Source organism: Pelodiscus sinensis, unplaced genomic scaffold, assembly GCF_049634645.1.
Source record: "Pelodiscus sinensis isolate JC-2024 unplaced genomic scaffold, ASM4963464v1 ctg34, whole genome shotgun sequence".
In the NCBI taxonomy this organism is placed as follows: Eukaryota; Metazoa; Chordata; order Testudines; family Trionychidae; genus Pelodiscus; species Pelodiscus sinensis.
The window spans coordinates 3,842,933-3,864,339 of NW_027465849.1; the positions used below are offsets into that span (position 1 = coordinate 3,842,933).

A 21,407-nucleotide genomic window follows, 5' to 3' on the forward strand; every position below is an offset into this window, starting at 1 on the left:
ACAGACTCACAGATGGACGGAGGGATGGACAGACAGACGGGCACAAAATATATAGTAGATTTCATGGGTATAACACCACCAGACAGACACGTGCATTTATAGAACGTTCAACTGGCAAATACCTGCAGGACGGAAAGCATCAGCCTCGATGTACCAAGAACAAATCAGGCCAGATTAGCTCGATGTCCTTCTTTGGTCAGGAGCGGGGGTGGGGAGAGTCACTGAATTAGCCACTAGAGCAAATGTGATGGGCCCAACATACCTGGACTTTAGCAAGGCTTGGCGCCGAGTTCCACACGACATTCCGACAAGTCAGGTGGAGAAACGCGGGTTTGGCAGAATGACCATTAAGTGGCTACAGAATCGAGCGTGTTCTGAGCACCCCTGAAGGGCTGGCTGGGGGAAGCTAGCTGAAGCCATGGCCCCCCTGTGCCCACGGCCCTGTCCCCGACATTGCCAAGACTTGGGAGGAAAACGCTACAATTCAGTGGAGGGTTCTTGTAGTTAGGAGAAGCGGGCTCTAGATGACAACATGAAATTCAACAAAGACAAATGTAACAGCCATTGATGGACCTGTCCATTAACTTCTCTAGTTCTTTCTTGAACCCTGTTAAAGTCCTGGTCTTCACAACATCCTCTGGCAAGGAGTTCCACAGGTTAACTGTGCACTGCATGAAGAAAAATTTCCTTTGGTTTGTTTTGAACTTGCTACCTATTCATTTCATTGGGTGACCCCCTAGTTCTTAGGTTATGGGTCGCAGGGCAGGGACAGTGCCGCGCTACTCGGTGTGGGTCCAACCTTGAATGGAGGTCTGCATCCGGCTGGGGTCACTACTGTACAGAAAGGATGGGAAGAAATGGGAAAGGTGACTGGAGCCAGAGGATGGCTCAGGCTCAGATCCTGAGCTTTGAGGGGCCCCGCAGCAGCCACCTCAATCGTCCTACAGGTGGCTTTGTGGGGACCAGGGTGGCCCGGGGCATTTCCAGGGGGCCTGGTGTGGGGCAGCAGCAGGAGTAGGAGCCAGAGTGACTCAGAAGCTGCTCTGCTCCCACGCTGTACTGCAGTGGGTGGAGGGGTAACCCCTGCTGCTGTCGCATGCTCCCCAAAATCCCCCAGTTCACATTGCTTGGGAGGAGGGGCTTTGGGCAAGGGGGTGGAGCATGAGCAGAGCTTGGGGGAAGAAGCAGAGCAGGAGCGGGGCACAGGTGGAGCAAAGGCAGGGTGGGGCCTGTGAAGGGAGGTTCCCCCCCCCAGACCGCACACCTGGGGCACTGGGGGGGCACTGCCCCAGGCCCTGCACCCCCTTCGGGACAGCCCTGAAGATAACCAAGGGGATGGAACTGTGGTCTTCAGATATTTGGAAAGGCTGCTCCAGGAAGCGATGGAGGCAAGTTGTTCTCACTCCAGCCACGGAGGGCAGGACACGAGGCGCTGGGTTCCCAGCCAGCGCTGTAGAGTTAGAATCATAGAATAATAGGACTGGAAGGGACCTCGAGAGGTCATCGAGTCCAGCCCCCCGCCCTCAAGGCAGGACCAAGCTTGTCTAGACTGAATCTCAAGACAAACTCCCTCACCCTGAGGACAGTCGGACGACGGAACTGACACCTGGGAGGCAGGGGGAGCTCCTTCGCTGGAGCCATCTGTCCGAGAGGGCTGGACACCAGAAAGCCTGGCTCCTGGCAGGGGGTTAGACGGGCGGATTCTTCGGTCCCGCACTGTGGTGCGGTGATTCAAAGTGGGCTCAAACCCACATCGCTCTAGAACAGGCGGTCACAAGCCTCAGCACTCTAGAGCACCAGACCCTAATATCATGGTGTTCTAGAGCACATGACCCCCCCATGCCATGGTGCTCTGGAGCAAGGGGTCTCATTCTGCAGCGCTCTAGAGTGTGAGACCCTAATACCATGGTGTTCTAGAGCACATGACCCCCCCCATGCCATGGTGCTCTGGAGCAAGGGGTCTCATTCTGCAGTGCTCTAGAGTGTGAGACCCTAATACCACGGTGTTCTAGAGCACATGACCCTCCCCCCAGGCCATGGTGCTCTGGAGCAAGGGATCCCATTCTGCAGCGCTCTAGAGTGTGAGACCCCAATACCACGGTGTTCTAGAGCACATGACACACACACCCCACGCCACGGTGCTCTGGAGCAGTGTTCCCCAATTTTATTTGGCCCTGGAACCCTTTTAAACTCAAAAGAATTTTGCGGAACCCCTAATAACAGTCTACTACATGGAGCTGAAAAAGAAGACCACAAATAAGTACGGATAATAATAAACAAATGCTAAACAAGGTCATGAGATCGACATTTCGTTTAATTGCACGTATTTAAAAACAAAAATCACATAATATTTATGATGATGATTATTATTTTAAATCATACACTGTTACTGTAATGGAAATTTCACACGGAACCCTTATTTTCACTTTGTGGAACCCCGGGGGTTCCGTGGAACACCATTTGGGAAACACTGTTCTAGAGCAAGAGACCCCCCCCCCAGTACCATGGTGTTCTAGAGCACGTGACACCCCCCCCCCCCCCGCCATGCCACGGTGCTCTGGAGCAAGGAGTCCCATTCTATAGCACTCTAGAGCACGAGACCCCACTACCAGACCACGGGCCGGACACCAAAATGGGGCGGCCAGAATGTATTAAGGGGTCCCGGGGTTGGCTGGGCTCAGCTCTGGATATTGGGACCTGATACCCAGGCTCTCCCCTCCCCCAGTTATTAGGGGCGGGGGTGTTCTTCCAGTGTGGGAAGCTGAGCCCCATCTTCCACATCCACACCCCCTCCTCCACCGCCCCCCTCCCCCAACATACCCGCTTCCCCACGGCTGTCAGCCCCCCCTCTGGTGCACCCCCACTAAGATTTCAGGCGGTTACACGACTGTTCAGTTACATGCGATCTAACATCCCTTCCGTGCATGTCACTCCCCAGTGCTAACCCCCCCTCCCTGGTGATGGGGGGATAATAGTGTGTGGGCTGCCCCCTGCTGGCTGGAATCAGAACAGCCCCCATGCACCTGTGTGTGTGTGTGTGTGTGTGTGTGAGAGCCTATCGCCCCCTAGTGGCCGTGTCCTTCACTGGGGTGTTTCTCTCTCTCATGCCCAAACCCCCCTGCAGTGGGAACCGATTCTCCAGGGGGGGTAAAGGCTGGAGGGGTGGCAGCCAGTGGGGGGAAGGAAGCCAATTAAAGGGACACCCCCCCTTCTGTGGCCCAGACAGTCTCTTTTTTTCCCTGCTGCACTCCTTGCTTCCTCCCTCCCCCCACCCCCAAAATCTCTTCCTCCGCTCCTCCCCCCCCCCACAGCAACCCCTGCAGCTCCCTGCCCCACACTTCTCCTATTCTCCTTACAGAATCCCCCCATCTCCTCCCCCACACACATCCTATTCTCGCCCCCCCCCCCCAATAGCCAGTCTCTCTGCGGGCGCTGCAGCTCGAGGTACCAGAGCCTGGCAGGTCACCATAGCGACCGTTAACCCCTGCTGCACTGGACGGCTGCCAGGCGGCTGAACCATCGCCAGCCTCCGCCCGCTGGCGCCATTTCAGCTGCCAGCCTTCCGGCACCTTTGTGCCCCTCTCCCACCCACTTCCACCGGGAAAGCGAGGCCCAGAGAGAGGGGGCAGAGCTGGGTGGCAGCCAGGACTCACCCCCACCATTGCACCCTAACCACTAGACCCTACTCCCCTCTCTGAGCTGGGGAGAGAACCCAGGAGTCCTGGCTCCCAGCCCCCATGGAGCCCTAACCACTAGTCCCCACTTCCCTCCCAGAGACAGGCAGAAAACTCAGGAGTCCTGGCTCCCAGCCCCTCCTGTTCTAACCACTAGCCCCCACTCCCCTCCCACAGCCAGGGAGAGAACCCAGGAGGCCTAGTCTCCAGAAGGACGAGGTGTGGGGTGGAAGCCAGGACACCCCAGTTGCCTGCTTCTCTCAGACAGCATGGAGGCAGGCGAGCCTAGTGGTTAGGGAGCTTGCCTGGCCATGACGTGTGAGTCAATTCCCCACTCTGCCCCAGCTGAGCCTGAGCCCAGCCCTTTGGCTCCCTGCACATGGGGGACGGGCCCAGTCAACCACTGACTGGTTATACTGGGCTGCCGCTGCTTTGTACAGGGGTGACTGGTGCCAGGTCACGGCTATGCCTAAATAGATCCCCCCCCCTTCCCACCCATTCTTCGCCCTCCACAGAGCTCCCCCGAGGCCAAAACCTCCTGGGGCCATCCCTCCCCCCATCTCTATGGGACTAGGGGGAGGTTGAGTGGGACGGTCCTGCCCCCCCCCCAAATCACACATCCTGGGGGCTGAAAGGAGAAACACCCCTTGAGGTGGCAATGGAGGGCAGATGGGTCCCACGGAGCAAGGGGCTGGGGGCAGTAAAACACCCAACCGGAGGGGAGGGGGGGGAGAGAAATAGAGTGGCTGGGGGCAAGGGATGGAGAGAGATGGAGGGGGCGGGGGGAGGAGGAGAGGGCTGGAGACGGGGGAGGGGGCCATGGATGGCTGGGGCGTTGGATGCATGAGGGATATATGGAGCGAGGGGAGGGGTGAATGTGGGGGGTGAAGTGTGGGGGGCGCTGCATAGATAATTGGATGGACGTGGGACAGCCAGACACGGGACGTGTTTGAAATAAAGTTTATTGCAGTCTCTCAGTCCTATGTACATATGGTACAGAGTAAATAAGGGGGGCCCCGGCCCCCCAGCATGGGGGGAGAAGACTATATGACAATAAAAAGGGGTCCCTCCTTGGTTACAGGTGCAGTATGTGCATTCCCCCCCATCCCCACCCCGCAGCCTAAGAACACCCCCCCCCACGCCCGCTCACAGATACCAGCCCGGTTACCACCTGTCCCGCCAACGGGGGGCACCAGGCCTGTGGGGAATCCTCCCCACCCCACTATCTGCCGGTTAACTCCTGCACCGCCAGGATCCCCCATTGCGACTGGATGGGAGCTGTGCTATTATTAACCCTACAATCCCCCACCCCCACTCCTTTATGGTTAACCCTTCCATCACCGCCTCCCCCCTACACACTGATGGGGGGAACATGGAGCTAGCTAGTTAACCATTTCCTTACCCCTGCCCCCCCCCCCATGCCCTGTGCCAGGGAAGGGCCATTTATAGTGCTATACTTTTAACCCTTCCCTTGCCACCGACACTCAATGATGGGGGTGCCATGACTTCCCTCCTCAAGCCCCCACCCCCACCCCCATCCCCAATTGGCAGGTCTAAGTGCTGATGGGTCCTCTGATCCTGGGGAACATTCAAGAGCAGGAGCTGGGATTCCTAAGGGTAGAGGAAGAAAATTTCTGGCCTTGTAAGGGGTTGAGGGCAAAAGATGGTGCCTCCGGCTCCCTGAGGGCACCCAAACTCTCCCCCCCCCCCATCTGTTCCCCTAGACATCATTCCCCTCCAAGAGCTGGAGGTAGAACCCAGGAGTCCTGGCTCCCAAGCTGCCCCCCTGCTCCAACCACTAGACCCTACTCCCCTGACAAAGCAGGGAGAGAACCCAGAAGTCCTGGATCCCAGCCCGCTCCCTACTTTAACCACTAGGCCCCACTCCCTTCCCAGAGCTGGGTCCCATCCAGCATGTACCATCCTCTGTTGGATGCCATGAGAACAGCTCCTCTCTAAGGGTATGTCTACACTGCCACCCTAGTTCGAACTAGGCTGGCAGTGTAGACATACCCTAAGGGTGTCATAGACCCACCATCATGCCAACAGATGAAGAGAGTGACTCTCCCTAGCTGGGAGGCACTGCCATGGGGAAGTTTGCAGCGCCAGAGTCTCCCTAGATGGGGACACTGCTGTGGGGAAGTTCGCAGCACCAGAGCCCATGGGGATGCTCACAGAGCTAGGTACAGATGACCTTCTCAAAAATACCTACATGAGACAGGGGCCAAACACTATCAGCCAAGTCCAGCATCACTGTCATAGCAAAAGCCCTGAGCTCTGGCAGGCCCAGGCAGCAGAAGGTGTCCAAACTCAGCTGTGATGCCAGTTATCCCTCCCCGTGCCCCCCTCAGCCCATCCCTCAATGCCCAGGTATCTATAACCTGTCTCTTTTCTTTCCTCCATCACCTCCCACAGCCCCATTCCTCTTCTCGCCACCTTCCCTTCATTCTCTCATTTCCCCCTCCCCTACTCCCCTTTCCTCCTTCTCTCCGCTGGCAGTTTTCTCCTCCCCTGGCAATATTTGCTCCTTCCTCTTTTCTGCATGGCTGGAGACGGGTCCCCCTCTGCAGCCACATACGCAGCCGCTGTGGCAAAAGAAAAGCAGTCTGAGCACCACCCCCTGCATGCGGAGGTGGCGGAAAGAGAAACGATTCAATGGAGAAAGCATAAAAGAGCATGGAGAACGGAAAAGGAAACTAAAAGGGAAGCTGAAAACGGGCAGCTAACGAAAATCGACAGAGAAGAAGAGCAGCGAAATGAAGCAGGAAAAAGAGAAAGCGTGTGTAGAGGCAGGCAGGAAGCAAAGAAAACTGGAGGCAAGCGATCAAAAGAAAGAAGGAACAAAAAGACAGCGGCGAAAGGAAGCAGGAAAGAGCTGGCGAATGAAAAGAAAAGAAGCACGGAAAGAAAGAATGGAGAAAAGGAAGAGGGGAAAGAACGCAGAGGAAGGACGAATGAAATAAGCAGCACATTGGGAAGTCATGGGGCATCGAAGGAATGGAAAAAAGAACAGAAGAAAATGTGCAAGTGGCAATCAAAAGAGAGAAAGGAACCGACTGAAGGAAAGAAAGAGGGTAGAGGAAGGACAAACCCGAACGAGCAGGGACTTTCACATGGGAATCAAAGGAAAAAGGGCAGAGCAAAGAAGGAAAGAGCCTGCAAATGGAAAAGAAACAGGCGGAGCGAGAAGAAGAACGAAGGAAGGAAGCAAACAGGAAAGAAGAGCCAAGCAGAGCCAGGGGCGGCAGCCGGGTTCACAAAGGGCCTTGCTAATGCGTCATGAAAAGAAAGGCCCAAGAAAAGGGCTTCTTTGCACTTTCTTCAGTGGGGGGGGAGGGGGGACAAAGAGACAGGGCCGCGAACTGGTAGTGAAGGGGGAGCAGGTCTCTGAGGGAAGGCGCTAGCAGTCAGCAGCCGCGGTTGCTTGAGCCGGACCTTGGAGTCTGTATTTCCAACTCCCCTTGACTCATCTCTGGTTTGGGTTGCTTCCAAGGAAAAAAAGTTGCCTGGGCCATTTGCCTGCGTGCAGGGGCAGCCCGTCCATATAGGCGAACTAGGCGGTCGCCTAGGGAGCCAAGTTAAATGGGACATCAAACGGGGGTGCAATATCATCGAGGGGTTTGGAGGTGGGGACGCCGATTGCTTGGTTCGCCTAGGGCGCCAGTTGCTGGCAGCTAGTCTAGGGCCGCCCCTGCCTGCGTGTCCCCGTTTGCTGCCGCAGCTCTGCCGCCTGGCTCATTTGGAAAACAACAAAGATGGTGGAGGAGCCATTGGCTGGCATGGCGGCAGGAAAAATGGCTGGCGAGCGACTTCCTGTCTGGGCCGGCCATTCTGGAACGGGGGTGGAATTGCTCTAGCAGCCATTTCCTCTCAGCCTCCATGGCTAGAGCTTGTGTAATGAGAACCAGAATGGAGGATGGGCAGCTCTCTGTCTGGGGTTGGCCATTATGGGGCAAAAAAAGATGGCGGAGGAGCCACTTCCTGTCTGGCTCTGGGGGGAAGGGACTGGAGCAGGGAGAGAGAAAGGGACTTCCCATCAGGACTTGGACTTTGTGGGGAGAAAAAATGTATTTGGTGCTGGACCAATGATGGCTACCAAAAGGTTGACAGGATGACTTCCTGTTGGAGGAGCCCTGCCACCTGCCCATGGCTACCAAATTGGCCGGCAAGTTAACTTCCTGTCACAATCCTGCCAAGTTCCCATGACTACCAAAATGGCTGACAATGTGAATTCCTGTCATTCCCATGGCTACCAAAATGGCCGACAAGGTGACTTCCTGTCAGAAATCCACCAAGCTCCCAGGGCTAGCAACATGGCCAATGGGGTGACTTCCTGTCAGGAATCCACCAAGCTCCCATGGCTATCAAAATGGCCAACACGATGACCTCCTGTTGGGAGTCCTGCCAAGTTCCCGTGGTGGCGACCAAAATGGTCGCCAAGGTGACTTCCTGTTGGGAATGCCACCAAACTCCCATGGCAACCGACATGGCTGACGGGATGACTTCCTGTCAAATCCACCAAGCTCCCATGGCTACAATCATGGCCAATGGAGCGACTTCCTCTCCGGAATCCCGCCAAAATGGCCAAATGGGGGAGGCCTCCGGGGATGGCGCAGGGAGAGCGAGAAAGGGGGGGGACAAGGAGGGGTTTCAGTCCAGTAGCACCCAGTCTGTGATCCACGCGGGTGGCCCCCACTGCAGTCTTTGGGGGAAGGTTGAGGGGACTGGCTTAGCAGGGCGAGGTGGATATATGCATATGCTCAGGGTACTTGATGGCGGGCGGGTAGTTCTGGGTCATCTGGATGGAGACGTCGCTGGAGATGTCGGAGGGGCTGCGCCCGCGGTGCCACACCTCCGGGTGCAGGAACTGGCCCGAGTAGTCGGAGCAGTCGCTCAGGCGTGGGCGGTAGAAGGCCGGGTGGGGGCGGTACATCTCCTCCTCTGCATAGCGCTTGGTGAATAGGTACACAGACATCACGCCGGCGCCCTGCATGAGGGGGGAGAGTGAGTGGGGAGGCGGAGGAAATGGGGCAGCAGCATCCTGATTGCTTCCCCGAGCAGGCGATATAACCCAGGAGCCCTGCCGCCTTCGGCTCTAACCACTAGACCCTACCCCCCTCCCAATTGGGCCCATGGACATCATCTATTTTAAGGACTCCACAGTTTTTAAATGGAGATCAGAGACTTCCTAATCTCCCCCAACAGCTCTCACCACTGCCCCCTGCTGGATAGATCAGAAATGCCCTCCTCCATGTGTCATAGCCACCGTACTGCTGCTAGCAGAGGGAGAGTCTCTGTCAGTTTAGCCTGCAAGGTCAGGGAAAAGGGGTTTCAAGTACTATCACAGGAGGTAGAAAAGAGTCAGCAAGAAATCTCTAGGGTCCGGAGGGCGAGGGATAGCATGGGACAAGGAGATGGGTCCAAACCTCTTTGAGCAGGAAGGAGGAGGCTGCGAAGGCGAAGGACCAGCCATAGCGGTAGTGGAAATACTGCTCCGACCCGCTGGGCCGATTCATCACCTCATCGTTGATGCTGGAGATGTAGAGAACTAATCCCACCACGAGAGACAGGCCTGGAAGAATCAGGGCCAATGAGAAAGCTGCTGAGAGGCAGTCGGGGCTGTTTACACTGGGACTTCTTCCTATGCGGAGCATGGGGGAGGGTCTGAATAAACAGGGTCCCCCTTTCCCAAGGCTGAGATGCAACCACCTCTGGGGCAGAGCATGGCAGGTCTGTTTATAAAAGGAACAGCCCAGCGCTGAGATGCGACCACTTCTAGGAAAGGGCATGACGTCTGACAGAGGTCTGTCCAACCCTGGCTGACAGAGGTCTGTCCAACCTGATTTCAGACCCTCCTCTGACTGGGATTCCACAACCTCCCTGGAAGCTGATTCCAAAGCCTTTGGAACATATTTTCCTAATATCGAACCTACCTCCTCCTTCCTGAGGATTCAGATGGTTACTCCCATTACCATGCTAGAGAAGAAGAGTCGCTTTTTTTTTTTTTGGCACCTGCGTCATTCCTTCAGTTTATGACCCTCTTTAACCTACCCTCCCCTATGATCCCTTAGCCAACTAGTTCCCCCATTTTGTTGCCAGGCATTGGATTTTTCCTTCTCGGGTGCTGGATTTTCCCTGGTCTGGATTGAATTTCATCCAGTCCATTTCAGACCACGTCTCCTGAGCCATCCTTACCGAAATGCAGAACATACAGCTACGCAGGGCACCCAAACATTTGGGGCACCCCGGGGTCTTAAAGTCCACCCACCCGCCCCTTCCAATCCCTGTTTGGAGAGGAGCTAGTTAATTTAAAAGCGAACAAGCCGGTTGACCTATGAGCAGGACAGAGACCCTGTGAAAGAGCCATTTGAACAGTAAGGGAGCCCTTGCCAGCCCCGGGTCTATCCTGTCAGTTTCTGAATTTGTTAGTCTCTAAGGCTTAGTCTACACAGCAGGGCTATTTTGGGATAGCGGAAGTATCCTGAAATAGCTACCCCCATCTTTTGAACACGCCTGCTATTTCGAGATAGTTCTATTTTGCGCTATTTCACCTTGATCCATGAGGGTTAAGGGATGTCTTGAAATAGCATGCTATTTCGAAATTTGGCGCTGTGTAGACGTGCCAAATTTTGAAATACTCTATTTTGAAATTCAATCGAAATAAGATATGCAATATGTATCTTATTTTGAGTTTAGGGTGCTGTGTAAACACGTCCTAAGATGATATCTGCACTGCAGGCTTCCTGCGCAAGAACTATTTTGCGCAAGAGGTCTTGCACAAGAGTGTGTCCATGTGCTTTTGCACAAGAGCATCCATGGCAGTGCGGATGCTCTCTTGTGCAAGAAAGCTCTTATGGCCATTTGAGGAGCCCCCCAACTGCCCTACATTTTGGGCCCCCCCCTTAGTGTGCCAGGTGCATCCATCACCAAGCTGATCGGGGGCTGTCCCCAGACAGCGGGGGAGTGGGGTTTGAGCCCTCCACCTTTGGCTCTGCAGGTGGGTACCTTAGCCACTGTGCCACTGGAGGAGCCCCCCACATTTTATGCCCCCCTTATTTTTCCTATGTCCCCAGGGTGCCAAATCCGTACATCACCAAGCTGGTGGGGGCGTCCACACTGCCTTCGTGCGCAAGAGCTCTTGCAGAAGAGGGCTTATTTCTCGTGGGGAGAGTAATAACTCTTGTGCAAGAAACCCTCCCTTCCGACGCTTTACTGTAAATGTACTTGCACAAGAACGCGTGTGCAGTGTAGACACGCCGCAAGTTTTTGCACGAGAACGGCTCTTCTTGTACAAAAAGTCTGCAGTGTAGACATAGTCTAAGAGTACATCTACCCAGCAACATTATTTTGAAATAACTAGCGTTATTTCCAAATAATTTAGTCCCCCTCTACGCCACAGGCAGTTATTTCGAAATAATGTTGAAATACTGTCAAGCTGGAGGACGTCTCTCTCCGACCCCTGTAACCCTCATTGTATGATTCAAAGGGTTTCCAACCCCTATTGACATGGGAGCATGTGTCAGTTTCACTCTCCACTCCATTATCTGAGTCATTAATGAAAACTGGAAGCAGGGCTCGCTAGATTCCCCCTTCTAGTTATCAAAGGCAACTATGCTGAATTTCTGGTCTTCCAACTAATTGTGCTCCTACCTGCTAGTAAATTCATCTAGAAAGATCCACCTTTTCCTAGTCTGCACCATATTTTAGGAGAGATGTGGAAAAATTGGAGAGGGTCCAGAGAAGAGCAACAAAAATGATGACAGGTCTAGAAAACATGCCCTGGGAGGGAAGACCGAAAGAACTGGGTTTTTGTTCAGTTTGGAAAAGAGAAGATAGAGCAGGGACATGGTACCTAAAAGGGTGTCACAAGGAGGTGAGAGGGTAAATTGTTCTCTGAGGACAGGACAAAAAGCAAGGGGGGTTTAGGTTGGACATTAGAACAAAATTCCTACCTCTTAGGGTGGACGAACACGGGAATAAATTGCTTGGGGAGGTTGTGGAATCTCCATCATTGGAGATATTAAGGGTCTAGACCAATGTTTCTCAGCCAGTGGTACGAGTACCCTTAGGGGGTACTGGAGAGAAGACTGAAATTTGGAGAAAGCTGCATTTTTGGTTGAAGTTTCACAGCACTTTATTATTTTTGTACTTTTTACACCCAAAAATTTAACTGCCCACCTGGCGATGAGTAAGTTGTTTAAACAAATGCATTGCAATGGTAGAAAAAATTGTGTGTGTCTGAAAACTGTAGATACTGGGGATACTTTTTCTTTTTTTTTTTTCTTTTTTTGAAAAAGGGGTACTTTATAAAAAAAAGGTTGAGAAACACTGATCTAGCTGGCGCTTGGTCCTGCCGTGAGGACAGGGGACTGGACTCGACGACCTCTCAAGGTCCCTTCCAGTTCTAGTGTTCTGTGAGTCTATAATGTCACATGGGACTATGTCGAAGGCCTTGCTGGAAATCAAGATCTCTCACGTCTTTAAGATTTGTGTTGGTGTCTTTCTCCGGTGGGGCGTGGAGGCTGTTTACAGCAGAATTCCACAGCCGGTGCTGAGATGCAGCTGCCTCTGGGGTGGGATAGCAGGAAGTGTTCATGTGGGGACCCCCTTGTGATGAAGTGGGTATTGTACTCATTGGTTTGCTTTGTGATGGTGTACGTGATCCCTCCTGTGCTGCTCTCTAGTAACTCAGGGCTGGGGCCCGTTGCTGAGTGTGTGAATGAGTCTTGGCTGGCTTAGGAGGCAGGGAGGGGGCCCAGGGAGCTGGCTCTGGGCTCCCCTCACCCCAGGTTGCTGCTGGTTCCTGCATTAACAAGTTGGTGCTACGCTGTGTCTCTGCGAAGCAATAAACCTTCTGTTCCACCTGCTGGCTGGAGTCACGTCTGGCGGCGGATGGGGGCCCGGTGACACCCCCACACCCCGTGACACCCCTCTCCAGGCACTATTTAACGGATGCACTGCACAAAACTTCGGGACAGGAAGTGAAAGAGAAACACACACCCAACCGCAGCCTCCGCCCCCCCCCCCCCCCGAGCCTTCCCCCACCCCACTCCCTGCAGGACAGCCCCCCCCCCTCCAGTGCCACACTGGGGCACGGGGGCCAGCCTTAAGTGCTTGAAGAGAGCGCCCCCTGCTGGACCCCCTTACCCGAGAGGATGAAGAAGATGCCGGAGACGAAGGCCAGGATGGTTCTCTGGGGCCGGATGTGGCCGATGTTGCTGATGACGAAGGCCGTGAAGACGAGGAAGAGGCTGACCATGGGGAATGGGGTAGCCGTGCGAACTGTCTCTGGGGTAGGGACACCAGACATCAGGTCACCTCCCAGCTTCCCGCTGCCCCCCTCCCACCTCCTCCATCCCTGTCCCCCACCGAAGAGTTGCCCTCCCCCAGAAACTGCCCTCCCCCAGACCCTCCGCACTTTATGTCCCCCTTTTATACCCACCTTCTCCCCCCCCCATCTTCCCCACGGCCCCTACACACTTCTCTCCCTCAAAAGGTCCTGCTGCTAACAGCTCCCACCGCATATTCCAGGGGTGGGTAGGAGCGGACACGTTTTCTCCCCGTGCACACCCTCTTGCTCGTACCCTCGGACTCAAAGCCCCCCAGGGCTGAACGAGCCCCTCTCACTTACTCAAGATGTTCTCCGTGTTTTCCGTCACCAGGTTTATCTCGGGCTCCAGGAAATACTCGGAGGCCACACACCGGCCCTTCTCCCGGCCTGCATGGGACCAGAGAGAGCCTTACTTGGAGGGCACTGCTATGGGGAAGCTCACAGCACCAAACAGTCCCGAGCCAATGGGCAAGGAGGCCCCCGCTGGCGGAAGCTCACAGCACAAGGTAGTCCCCTCCCACTGCACCCCACCCCTCCACACACAGCTGGGGGCACCGCTTGGGGAAGCTCGCAACGCACGGCTCATACCAGCAAAGAAGCAGACCCTCCAGAGCCCGGCGTGCAGAGCCATTTTGATCTCGGTGGTCTGGTTCTGCTGCAACACGATGCCCTCCTCCATGTAGAGCCAGTAGTCGGTGCTGACGGCGATGCCCACCAGAAGCAGCCCGCACGCCCCGAACACGCTACTGAGCAGCGTCAGCGCGCGGCTGCTGCAGTTACTCATCCTAGGGGACAGGGGGCGCCACACGAAGCACGGGGACCTGGGGTGGGGGGAGAGAGCGACCCATTCAAGACCCGCTGCCAGCGCCGCTCCCCCCGCTCTAACCCACTCGCCCCCAAGCCTCTCCCAGAGTGGGGGAGAGAACCCAGGTGTCCTGCTTCCCAGGCGGCCTGGTCTAACCACTAGACCCTACTCCCCGCCCAGAAACAGAACCCAGGAATTCTGACTCCGAGATAATCTGTTCTAATGGACACATTTTACTCCCTGTTGGCCCCCCACCCCGCTCCCTATAGCCCAGAGCCCCATGCTGGGCTCCCACCTTGATCCCTGCAGCCCAGCGCCCCCTGCCGAGCCCCCACCCCACACCCTGCATCCCAGAGCCCCCTGCTGGGCCTCCTCCCTTATCCCTGCAGTCCAGCGCCCCCTGCTGGGCCCCCACCCTGCTCCCTGCAGCCAGCGCTCCCTGCTGGGCCCCCACCCTGCTCCCTGCAGCCAGCGCCCCCTGCTGGGACCCCACCCTGCTCCCTACAGCCCAGCGCCCCCTGCTGGGACCCCACCCTGCTCCCTGCAGCCCAGCGCCCCCTACTTTGGCCCTGGGCAGTGGGGAGAGCCTTGGCAGTAAGCACACAGAGAGCTGGACGTAGGGGTGGGTCTATGGCGTTCTGCTGTGCAGTAGCCAGTGAGCCCGCTGGCCCCAGTAACTGGCCCGGGCAGGGGAGGGTGCCACAGGCCAGCGGCCGGGCTGCCTCCCCTAACTCCTGCGTCACTGACAACGGGCAGGGTTTAGTTCAGCCGGAGCTGTGTGTAGCAGCTTGTATTTTAAAGCCCCTCCCCCCCACCCCATGAAGTTTTTGCAGCATGTTGGGGGAATAAGGAAAAGTTATTTACTTGTTCCCGTAACATTTTACCTGTTCGGTTCACTCCCTCTGGGGCACCTGGCAGTGGCCACTGTCGGCAGACAGGATTCTGGGCTAGAGAGACGTTTGGTCTGACCCAGTCTGGCTGTTCTTATGTTCTCATGTTTGTTCCTGCCCCCTGCAGCCTAGCGCCCCCTGCTGGGCCCATCCCGCCCCCTGCAGCCCAGCGCCCCCTGCTGGGCCCATCCCGCCCCCTGCAGCCCAGCACCCCCTGCTGGGCCCCCACTCTGCCCCCTCCAGCCCAGCACCCCCTGCTGACCCCCACTCGGTTCCTTGCAGTTAATGAAAAATATTTGATGAGAGTTTACGTCCTGTGCATAAGCTCTGTTAATATAATCCCACCATAACAAATCAGGAGCCCGAGAGGCCCTACAATAACAAACCAGCCTGGACAGCCACAGAGACCCCATCATAACAAACTAGTGCTACTGAGAGACCTTCATAACAAGCCAGTGGAGACAGGCACAGGAGCTGGCAGAACCACCCTTCCATTACAAGCCAGCTCTCCTAAGACACCCCACATACCCCTGTCCAGAACCATACAGGCTCACTCTCCATCCCCCATTATTATATGGGCATAACCTGCCCCCCATTGCCTCCCTCAACCACTGTACGGGCTCACCCACCCCATCCTTCTCATACTACACCAGGGGTTCTGAACCGGGGGTCCATGGACCCCCAAGGGGTACGTGAAGCCAAGGGGTACATGGACCGAAAAAGGTTCAGAACCGCTGTACTACACCAATACCCACCCACCCCACCCCAGCCACCAGTGAACACAACACACACACTAGTGCAACACACAAACACGCGTCACTCAGAATCACGTATTAACTGACACTCAGAAGCACTTGACATTAGTGCAACACACACATACCAGCCACTAGCACACACTAAGTACACTAACGCAACGTACACATTAGTGTACAGTGGCATGATCCTCACACACACAGAGAGGCACTATGGTAATCACACAGACACTGACAACACAGACAGGACTCAGAAACACACACACAAAGGGGCGCTCAGCAAAACCTCACACACAACTTGCCATCTATGGGAACCAAAACACCACGTGTGTGCATCTGCACACAAGTATGCACCCACACATTTGCAAAAGTTCGCAATGTACTCTACACAGCATCTGCACACAGACCATGCACACACACTCACATACACACACAGATGGCAGGGTCCATCCCCTCCAGCAGGGGGCGACAGGAGTACACACAGCAGTGCCAAAACCTTCCAGCAGGGAGGCAGCAGAAACACACACACACACACACACACACACACTGTACTGTTCACAATAGCAGCAAAACAATACTCAGATACCCACTGGGGCACATACCCTAGCACAACACCTCACATGCACACACCCCACAATGTACTCTACATAGCGACTCCCAATAAAGCATGTGCACACACACTGGGTACTAATGAATATCACACACACTAGCGCAGCAGTCAATGTCTCACACACACACACACACACACACACACACACACACACACACACACACACACTCCGTCCTCGCGCTGGAAAATGGTTTGGGAAAATACAACCGAGACTGAAAGTCACCAGCTAGCACTGGAGACAGAACTCCACACCACAGTACAGTGGGGCGCGCGCGAGCACACACACACACACACACACACACACAGGGGTGGCAGCACCACTTTCCCTCTCCCTTTCTCTCTCACACACTCCCATGTACATTTGTACATACACACACAGTGTACCTACATCCTCAATCCCTCCCAAAGTACCCCCTCACACACACATAAAAACACTCTCACACTCAGTGTGCTCCCCCTCACAGGCACACACACATACACAAATACTCTCACAAGGTGTACCCCCTTTCTCTCACACACGCACACAGTCTATACACACACGCACTCACACGGTGTGTACACATACACACACAAGGTGTACACATACACGGTGTACACACACACACACACACATGGTGCGCACATACACACAGGGTGTACACACACACACATGGTGCGCGCACACACACGGGGTGTACACACACACACGGTGCGCACACACACACGGGGTGTACACACACACGGTGCGCGCACACACACGGCGTGTACACACACACACGGTGCGCACACACACACGGAGTGTACACACACACACGGTGCGCACACACACGGGGTGTACACACACACGGTGCGCGCACACACACGGAGTGTACACACACACACGGTGCGCACACACACACACACACGGTGCGCACACACACACACACACGGTGCGCACACACACACACACACGGGGTGTACATACCCTCGCTCACCTTGGCTTTATTCTCGGGGGCGCTGGCCGGCTGGCGGCCCCCACATCCTCTGCCCCCGCCGCGCCGCTCCCGCCCCGGCCTCAGACCCCCGGGCAGCGGCTCCGCGGGCCCCGAAGAGCCATGGATCGGGGGGTCCGGCAGGAGCCGCAGCAGCCGGCAGGGAGCCGGGCGGGCGGCGCAGCGGGGAAGGGGGAAGGAGACAGACCGGGCGGAGGACGCAGCGGCAGGGGAGCCCCGGGCTCTGGGAGGCGGGATGCAGCAGCGGGGGAGGGGGGGCAGAAGGGGACAGAGGCCCGGTGGGGGGGGCAGGGGCAGGGATCCGGCGCGAGGAAGCTGGGGGAGGGGACAGATGCTGCTCGGGGTGGGGGGGAAGGGAACAGGGGCGGGGGGGGCAGAGGGGCCTGGCGGAGGGATCAAGGTGGGGGAAGGGGACAGAGGCCCGGTGGGGGGGGCGGGGACAGGGCTACGGCTCGAGGATGCTCAGGGTGGGGGGGAGGGACAGATGATGCTGGGGGGGAGGAAGGAGACAGGGGCCCGGCGAGGGATGCTGCGGGGAGGGAGAAGGGCCCGGGGATGCTGGGGGGGGGGGGGAGCGCGGGAGGGGGAGGGGAAGCAGATGAAGACCCGGAGGGGGGGTTCTGCCCTTCCCAGCTCTGGGTCCGGGGGGGCAGCGAGAACCAGACGCGCTGCAGGGCGGGATGGGGAGGCTGCTCCGGGTGGATCGCGGGGGCTGGACCGGACCGGACCCGGCCGGACGCTCCGGAAAGCGGCTCCGCTCTCGCTGCTGGAGAATCCACGGGAGCTTCCCCCCCCCCCCCTCGCGCCGCGGACACCGTGATGTCACGGGCCTCATTTAAAGGGACAGGCCCGGCCGCCCTCCCCCCCCGCAAGTCTGCAGTCGCTGCCCCGCGCCTGCACCCCCTCCCGCAATGACCCCCCAGCCCCTGCCCCAGCCTGCAGCCCCTCTGCCAACCCTGCCCCTTCCCCAAGCCCCCTGCCTCCCCCTCCCCGCATGCTGCACCCCTCCCCCAACCCTGCCCCGTTCTCCCAGGCCCCTGTTTCACCCCACTCTGCACCCCTCCCCCAACCCTGCCCCTTCTCCCAGCCCTGCCCCTTCTCCCAGCCCCCTACCTCATCCCTCCCCCAACTCTGCCCCCTTCTTCCAGCCTCCTGTCTCACCTGCTCTGCACCCCCTCCTCCATCCCTGCCCCCTACCTCCGGCCTCGGGAGTTTGGCTCCTGGCTTCTTCCTCAGGCTTCACTTTACTTCTTCTTTAGTCACACCCCTCCCTCCCCATCACACCCCATCTTCCTCCCCATCACACCCCTCCCTCCCCATCACACCCCATCTTCCTCCCCATCACACCCCTCCCTCCCCATCACACCCCATCTTCCTCCCCATCACACCCCTCCTCCCTGCTCCAGGACACCCTTCCTCCCTGCCCATCACACCCCATCTTCCTCCCCATCACACCCCTCCCTGTCCCCAGCATACCCCTGTCTGCTCCATCACACTCCTCTTCCCTGCCTCAACACACCTCTCTCAGCCCCCCAGCACACCCCTCCTCCCTCCACCCAGCACACCCCTACCTCCCCCATCATACCCTTCCCAGCCCCCATCACAACCCTCCCAGCACATCCCCCCGCCCCCATACACCCCCATGAAATCCCCCTTTGTGGGCCGTAGGACCATTTTGAAGAGGGAGGGAGCAAGGCGGGGGGCAGAACTCCTGGGTCCTCGCCCCAGCTCTGGGAGGGGTGCGGCTGGTGGTGACGGAGGGAGCAGGGCGCCGGGACGCCTGGGTCGCCTCCCGCCATCTCTGTGCGCACGAAGATTTCTCCCCGCGATGCGCTTTGAAATCACCAGTCGCCCTCAGGGACTTTCCCCGCTCGCCCCTGCCTCGGCCTGCACCCCAGGAACCCCCAGTCGAGGCACCGCGGCCCTGAACCAGCGCCCCCTGCAGGGGAGAGGCCGCGTCCCATTCGCTGCCCCGCGGAGCCAGCCGGGCCGGGCCCTAGGGCCGGATGGGGACCAGCACCCCTGGAGCGGAAAGGCCCCGACACCCATTCCTCCCCCGGCACGAGCGCGTGGGGACTGTGGGAGACCAGACACAGAGTCCCCGGGATCGGGGCCCGTGACCGGCAGCCCACAGCTTGGCTTCCTAATGGGCAGGGGGCAGGACGACGGGGGGACGTTTTGTTTCCTTGAGGAACCCTGTGCCCAGAGCCGCAGGGCGGGGAAACCTGAGCCCTGGCCCGTGACCCTGAAACTGAGAGTCAATAGTACAGAGACAGGAAGGGAGAAGAAGCTGCTAAATTCCATCCAACCTGCCCAGCCCTGCCCCCCCAGCCCTGCCGGTGCCTCCTCACTCCCGTCCTGCCCCCCCCAGCCCTGCCGGTGCCTCCTCACTCCCGTCCTGCCCCCCCAGCCCTGCCCCCCCAGCCCTGCCGGTGCCTCCTCACTCCCGTCCTGCCCCCCCCCCAGCCCTGCCGGTGCCCCCTCACTCCCGTCCTGCCCCCCCAGCCCTGCCGGTGCCCCCTCACTCCCGTCCTGCCCCCCCCAGCCCTGCCGGTGCCCCTCACTCCCGTCCTGCCCCCCCCCCAGCCCTGTCGGTGCCCCTCACTCGCGTCCTGCCCCCCCAGCCGTGCCGGTGCCCCCTCACTCGCGTCCTGCCCCCCCAGCCGTGCCGGTGCCCCCTCACTCCCGTCCTGCCCCCCCCAGCCCTGCCGGTGCCCCTCACTCCCGTCCTGCCCCCCCAGCCCTGCCGGTGCCCCCTCACTCCCGTCCTACCCCCCCCCCCAAGTCCTGCCGGTGCCCCTCACTCCCGTCCTGCCCCCCCAGCCCTGCCGGTGTCCCCTCACTCCCGTCCTGCCCCCCCCCAGCCCTGCCGGTGCCCCCTCACTCCCGTCCTACCCCCCCCAGCCCTGCCGGTGCCCCCTCACTCCCGTCCTGCCCCCCCAGCCCTGCCGGTGCCCCCTCACTCCCGTCCTACCCCCCCAGCCCTGCCGGTGCCCCTCACTCCCGTCCTGCCCCCCCCCAGCCCTGCCGGTGCCCCCCTCTCCCGCCCCGCAGCCCTGCCCCCCCCCCCCCCCCAGCGCTGCCGGTGCCCCTCACTCCCGACCCGCCGTCCCAGCCCGAGGACCAAGGTCGGAGTCGGATTTCCCCGGCTCAGCACTGCGGGCTCCGAAGTGCTGACCGCTCGGTTCTCTGCCGCTGTCTCCGTTTCCATCCCTGCCCCCCCCCCCCCCCCCCGCCTGGCTCACTGGCCGGGAACATGGAAGGGGGGGGTGAGTTCTGTCTCCCCATCATTCCCGCAACCCGCACACAAGCCCCCCCCCCGCTTCCTCTCAGAAAGTCCCCCCCAAATCTCCTCCCCCCGCCTCTACCTGCCACGAGCCTCCCAGCCCATGGGGGGAGCCCAGGTCCCGCCCTTGGACTCTCTGTTGGGGGGGGCAATTTGGAAGGGGGGGCTTTGCAACCAGGGTGCCTGCCAACGAGCCTGAGAACTGGCAAACTCGTGAAACGCAGGAGCCACCGCTTGAGGGACGGGAGAGGCCCTGGGTCCCAATCCCTGCCCCTCCCAGCCAGCTAGCCCCTGCCCTGGGGCCATATGGGAGCCAGCGCCCCCTAGAGGGGACAATCCCTGCCCCGTTCTCTGCCCCCCACCCCCCGGAGCCAGCCAGCCCCTGCCCTGGGGCCACATGGGAGCCAGCGCCCCCTAGAGGGGACAATCCCTGCCCCGTTCTCTGCCCCCCACCCCCCGGAGCCAGCCAGCCCCTGCCCTGGGGCCACATGGGAGCCAGCGCCCCCTAGAGGGGACAATCCCTGCCCCATTCTCTGCCCCCCACCCCCGGAGCCAGCCAGCCCCTGCCTTGGGCGGGAGGGGGGGGGAGCCGGTGCCCCATCACCTTACCTGCCTGGGGGCCCCTTTAAGCCACCTCCCCTCCCCAATCATACTTCCAAATTTCATTTCTCAACCACAAATCTTTTAATCTCCTCCTGAGTCCCTGCCTCGCTGGCAGCTGGCAGCCTTGACAGGTGGGCGGGGGGGGGGGGGGGGAAGAAGGCCCCCAAGAACCCAGATTTGCAGAGAGGGTTAGAGAACAACCCTTCCCCTCCACCCCCTACCGCAGATGCAGGCCCACGGGGCTGGCGCATGGGGCTGTGGGGGCCCTGGGCAGGGCGATAGAACCAGAGAGATCCGGGGGGGGGGGGGGCTCAGAGCCGCTCCTGGGAGGGTGGGGGTGGGCAGACACGGGCAGGGAGTGAAGGGGGCCCAGATCGATGGGGAGAGCAGGGACAGGAGCCGCAAACGAGACATGAGACTGGGCAGCCCCCAGGCCCTTTGGGCCAGGCCTGGTACCCAGGCGTCCTGGCTGCCCGCCGCCCTAC

General features: G+C 58.6%; 1 protein-coding gene across 3 annotated transcripts; it reads right to left on the bottom strand.

Moving 5' to 3' along the window:
- Positions 1-4,620: 4,620 nt before the first annotated feature.
- On the bottom strand, positions 4,621-17,299 carry CACNG7 (calcium voltage-gated channel auxiliary subunit gamma 7). Of its 3 annotated transcripts, XM_075915150.1 has the most exons (7): positions 17,016-17,299; positions 14,695-14,757; positions 13,594-13,826; positions 13,306-13,392; positions 12,822-12,962; positions 9,101-9,246; positions 4,621-8,661 (listed from the first exon to the last, which is right to left on the bottom strand). In XM_075915150.1, the coding sequence occupies exons 3-7, from the start codon at positions 13,787-13,789 to the stop codon at positions 8,404-8,406; spliced, it is 828 nt and encodes a 275-aa protein (XP_075771265.1). In that variant the 5' UTR covers positions 13,790-13,826; positions 14,695-14,757; positions 17,016-17,299; the 3' UTR covers positions 4,621-8,403. The 3 variants fall into 3 exon arrangements, with proteins under 3 accessions (XP_075771265.1, XP_075771262.1, XP_075771264.1); XM_075915147.1 differs by lacking the exon at positions 14,695-14,757; XM_075915149.1 differs by lacking the exon at positions 14,695-14,757 and having other exon boundaries at positions 17,006-17,299.
- Between the last annotated feature and the right edge of the window lie 4,108 nt (positions 17,300-21,407).

Bases quoted from the DNA above. Each gene is read 5' to 3' on its own strand.
- CACNG7 (XM_075915147.1), bottom strand. From the start codon at position 13,789: ATGAGTAACTGCAGCAGCCGCGCGCTGACGCTGCTCAGTAGCGTGTTC. The intron at 13,393-13,593 runs GTATGAGCCGTG...GGTCCCATGCAG, and splicing joins GAGGGTCTGCTTCTTTGCTG to GCCGGGAGAAGGGCCGGTGT. The intron at 9,247-12,821 runs GTAAGGGGGTCC...TGATTCTTCCAG, and splicing joins CATCTTCTTCATCCTCTCGG to GCCTGTCTCTCGTGGTGGGA.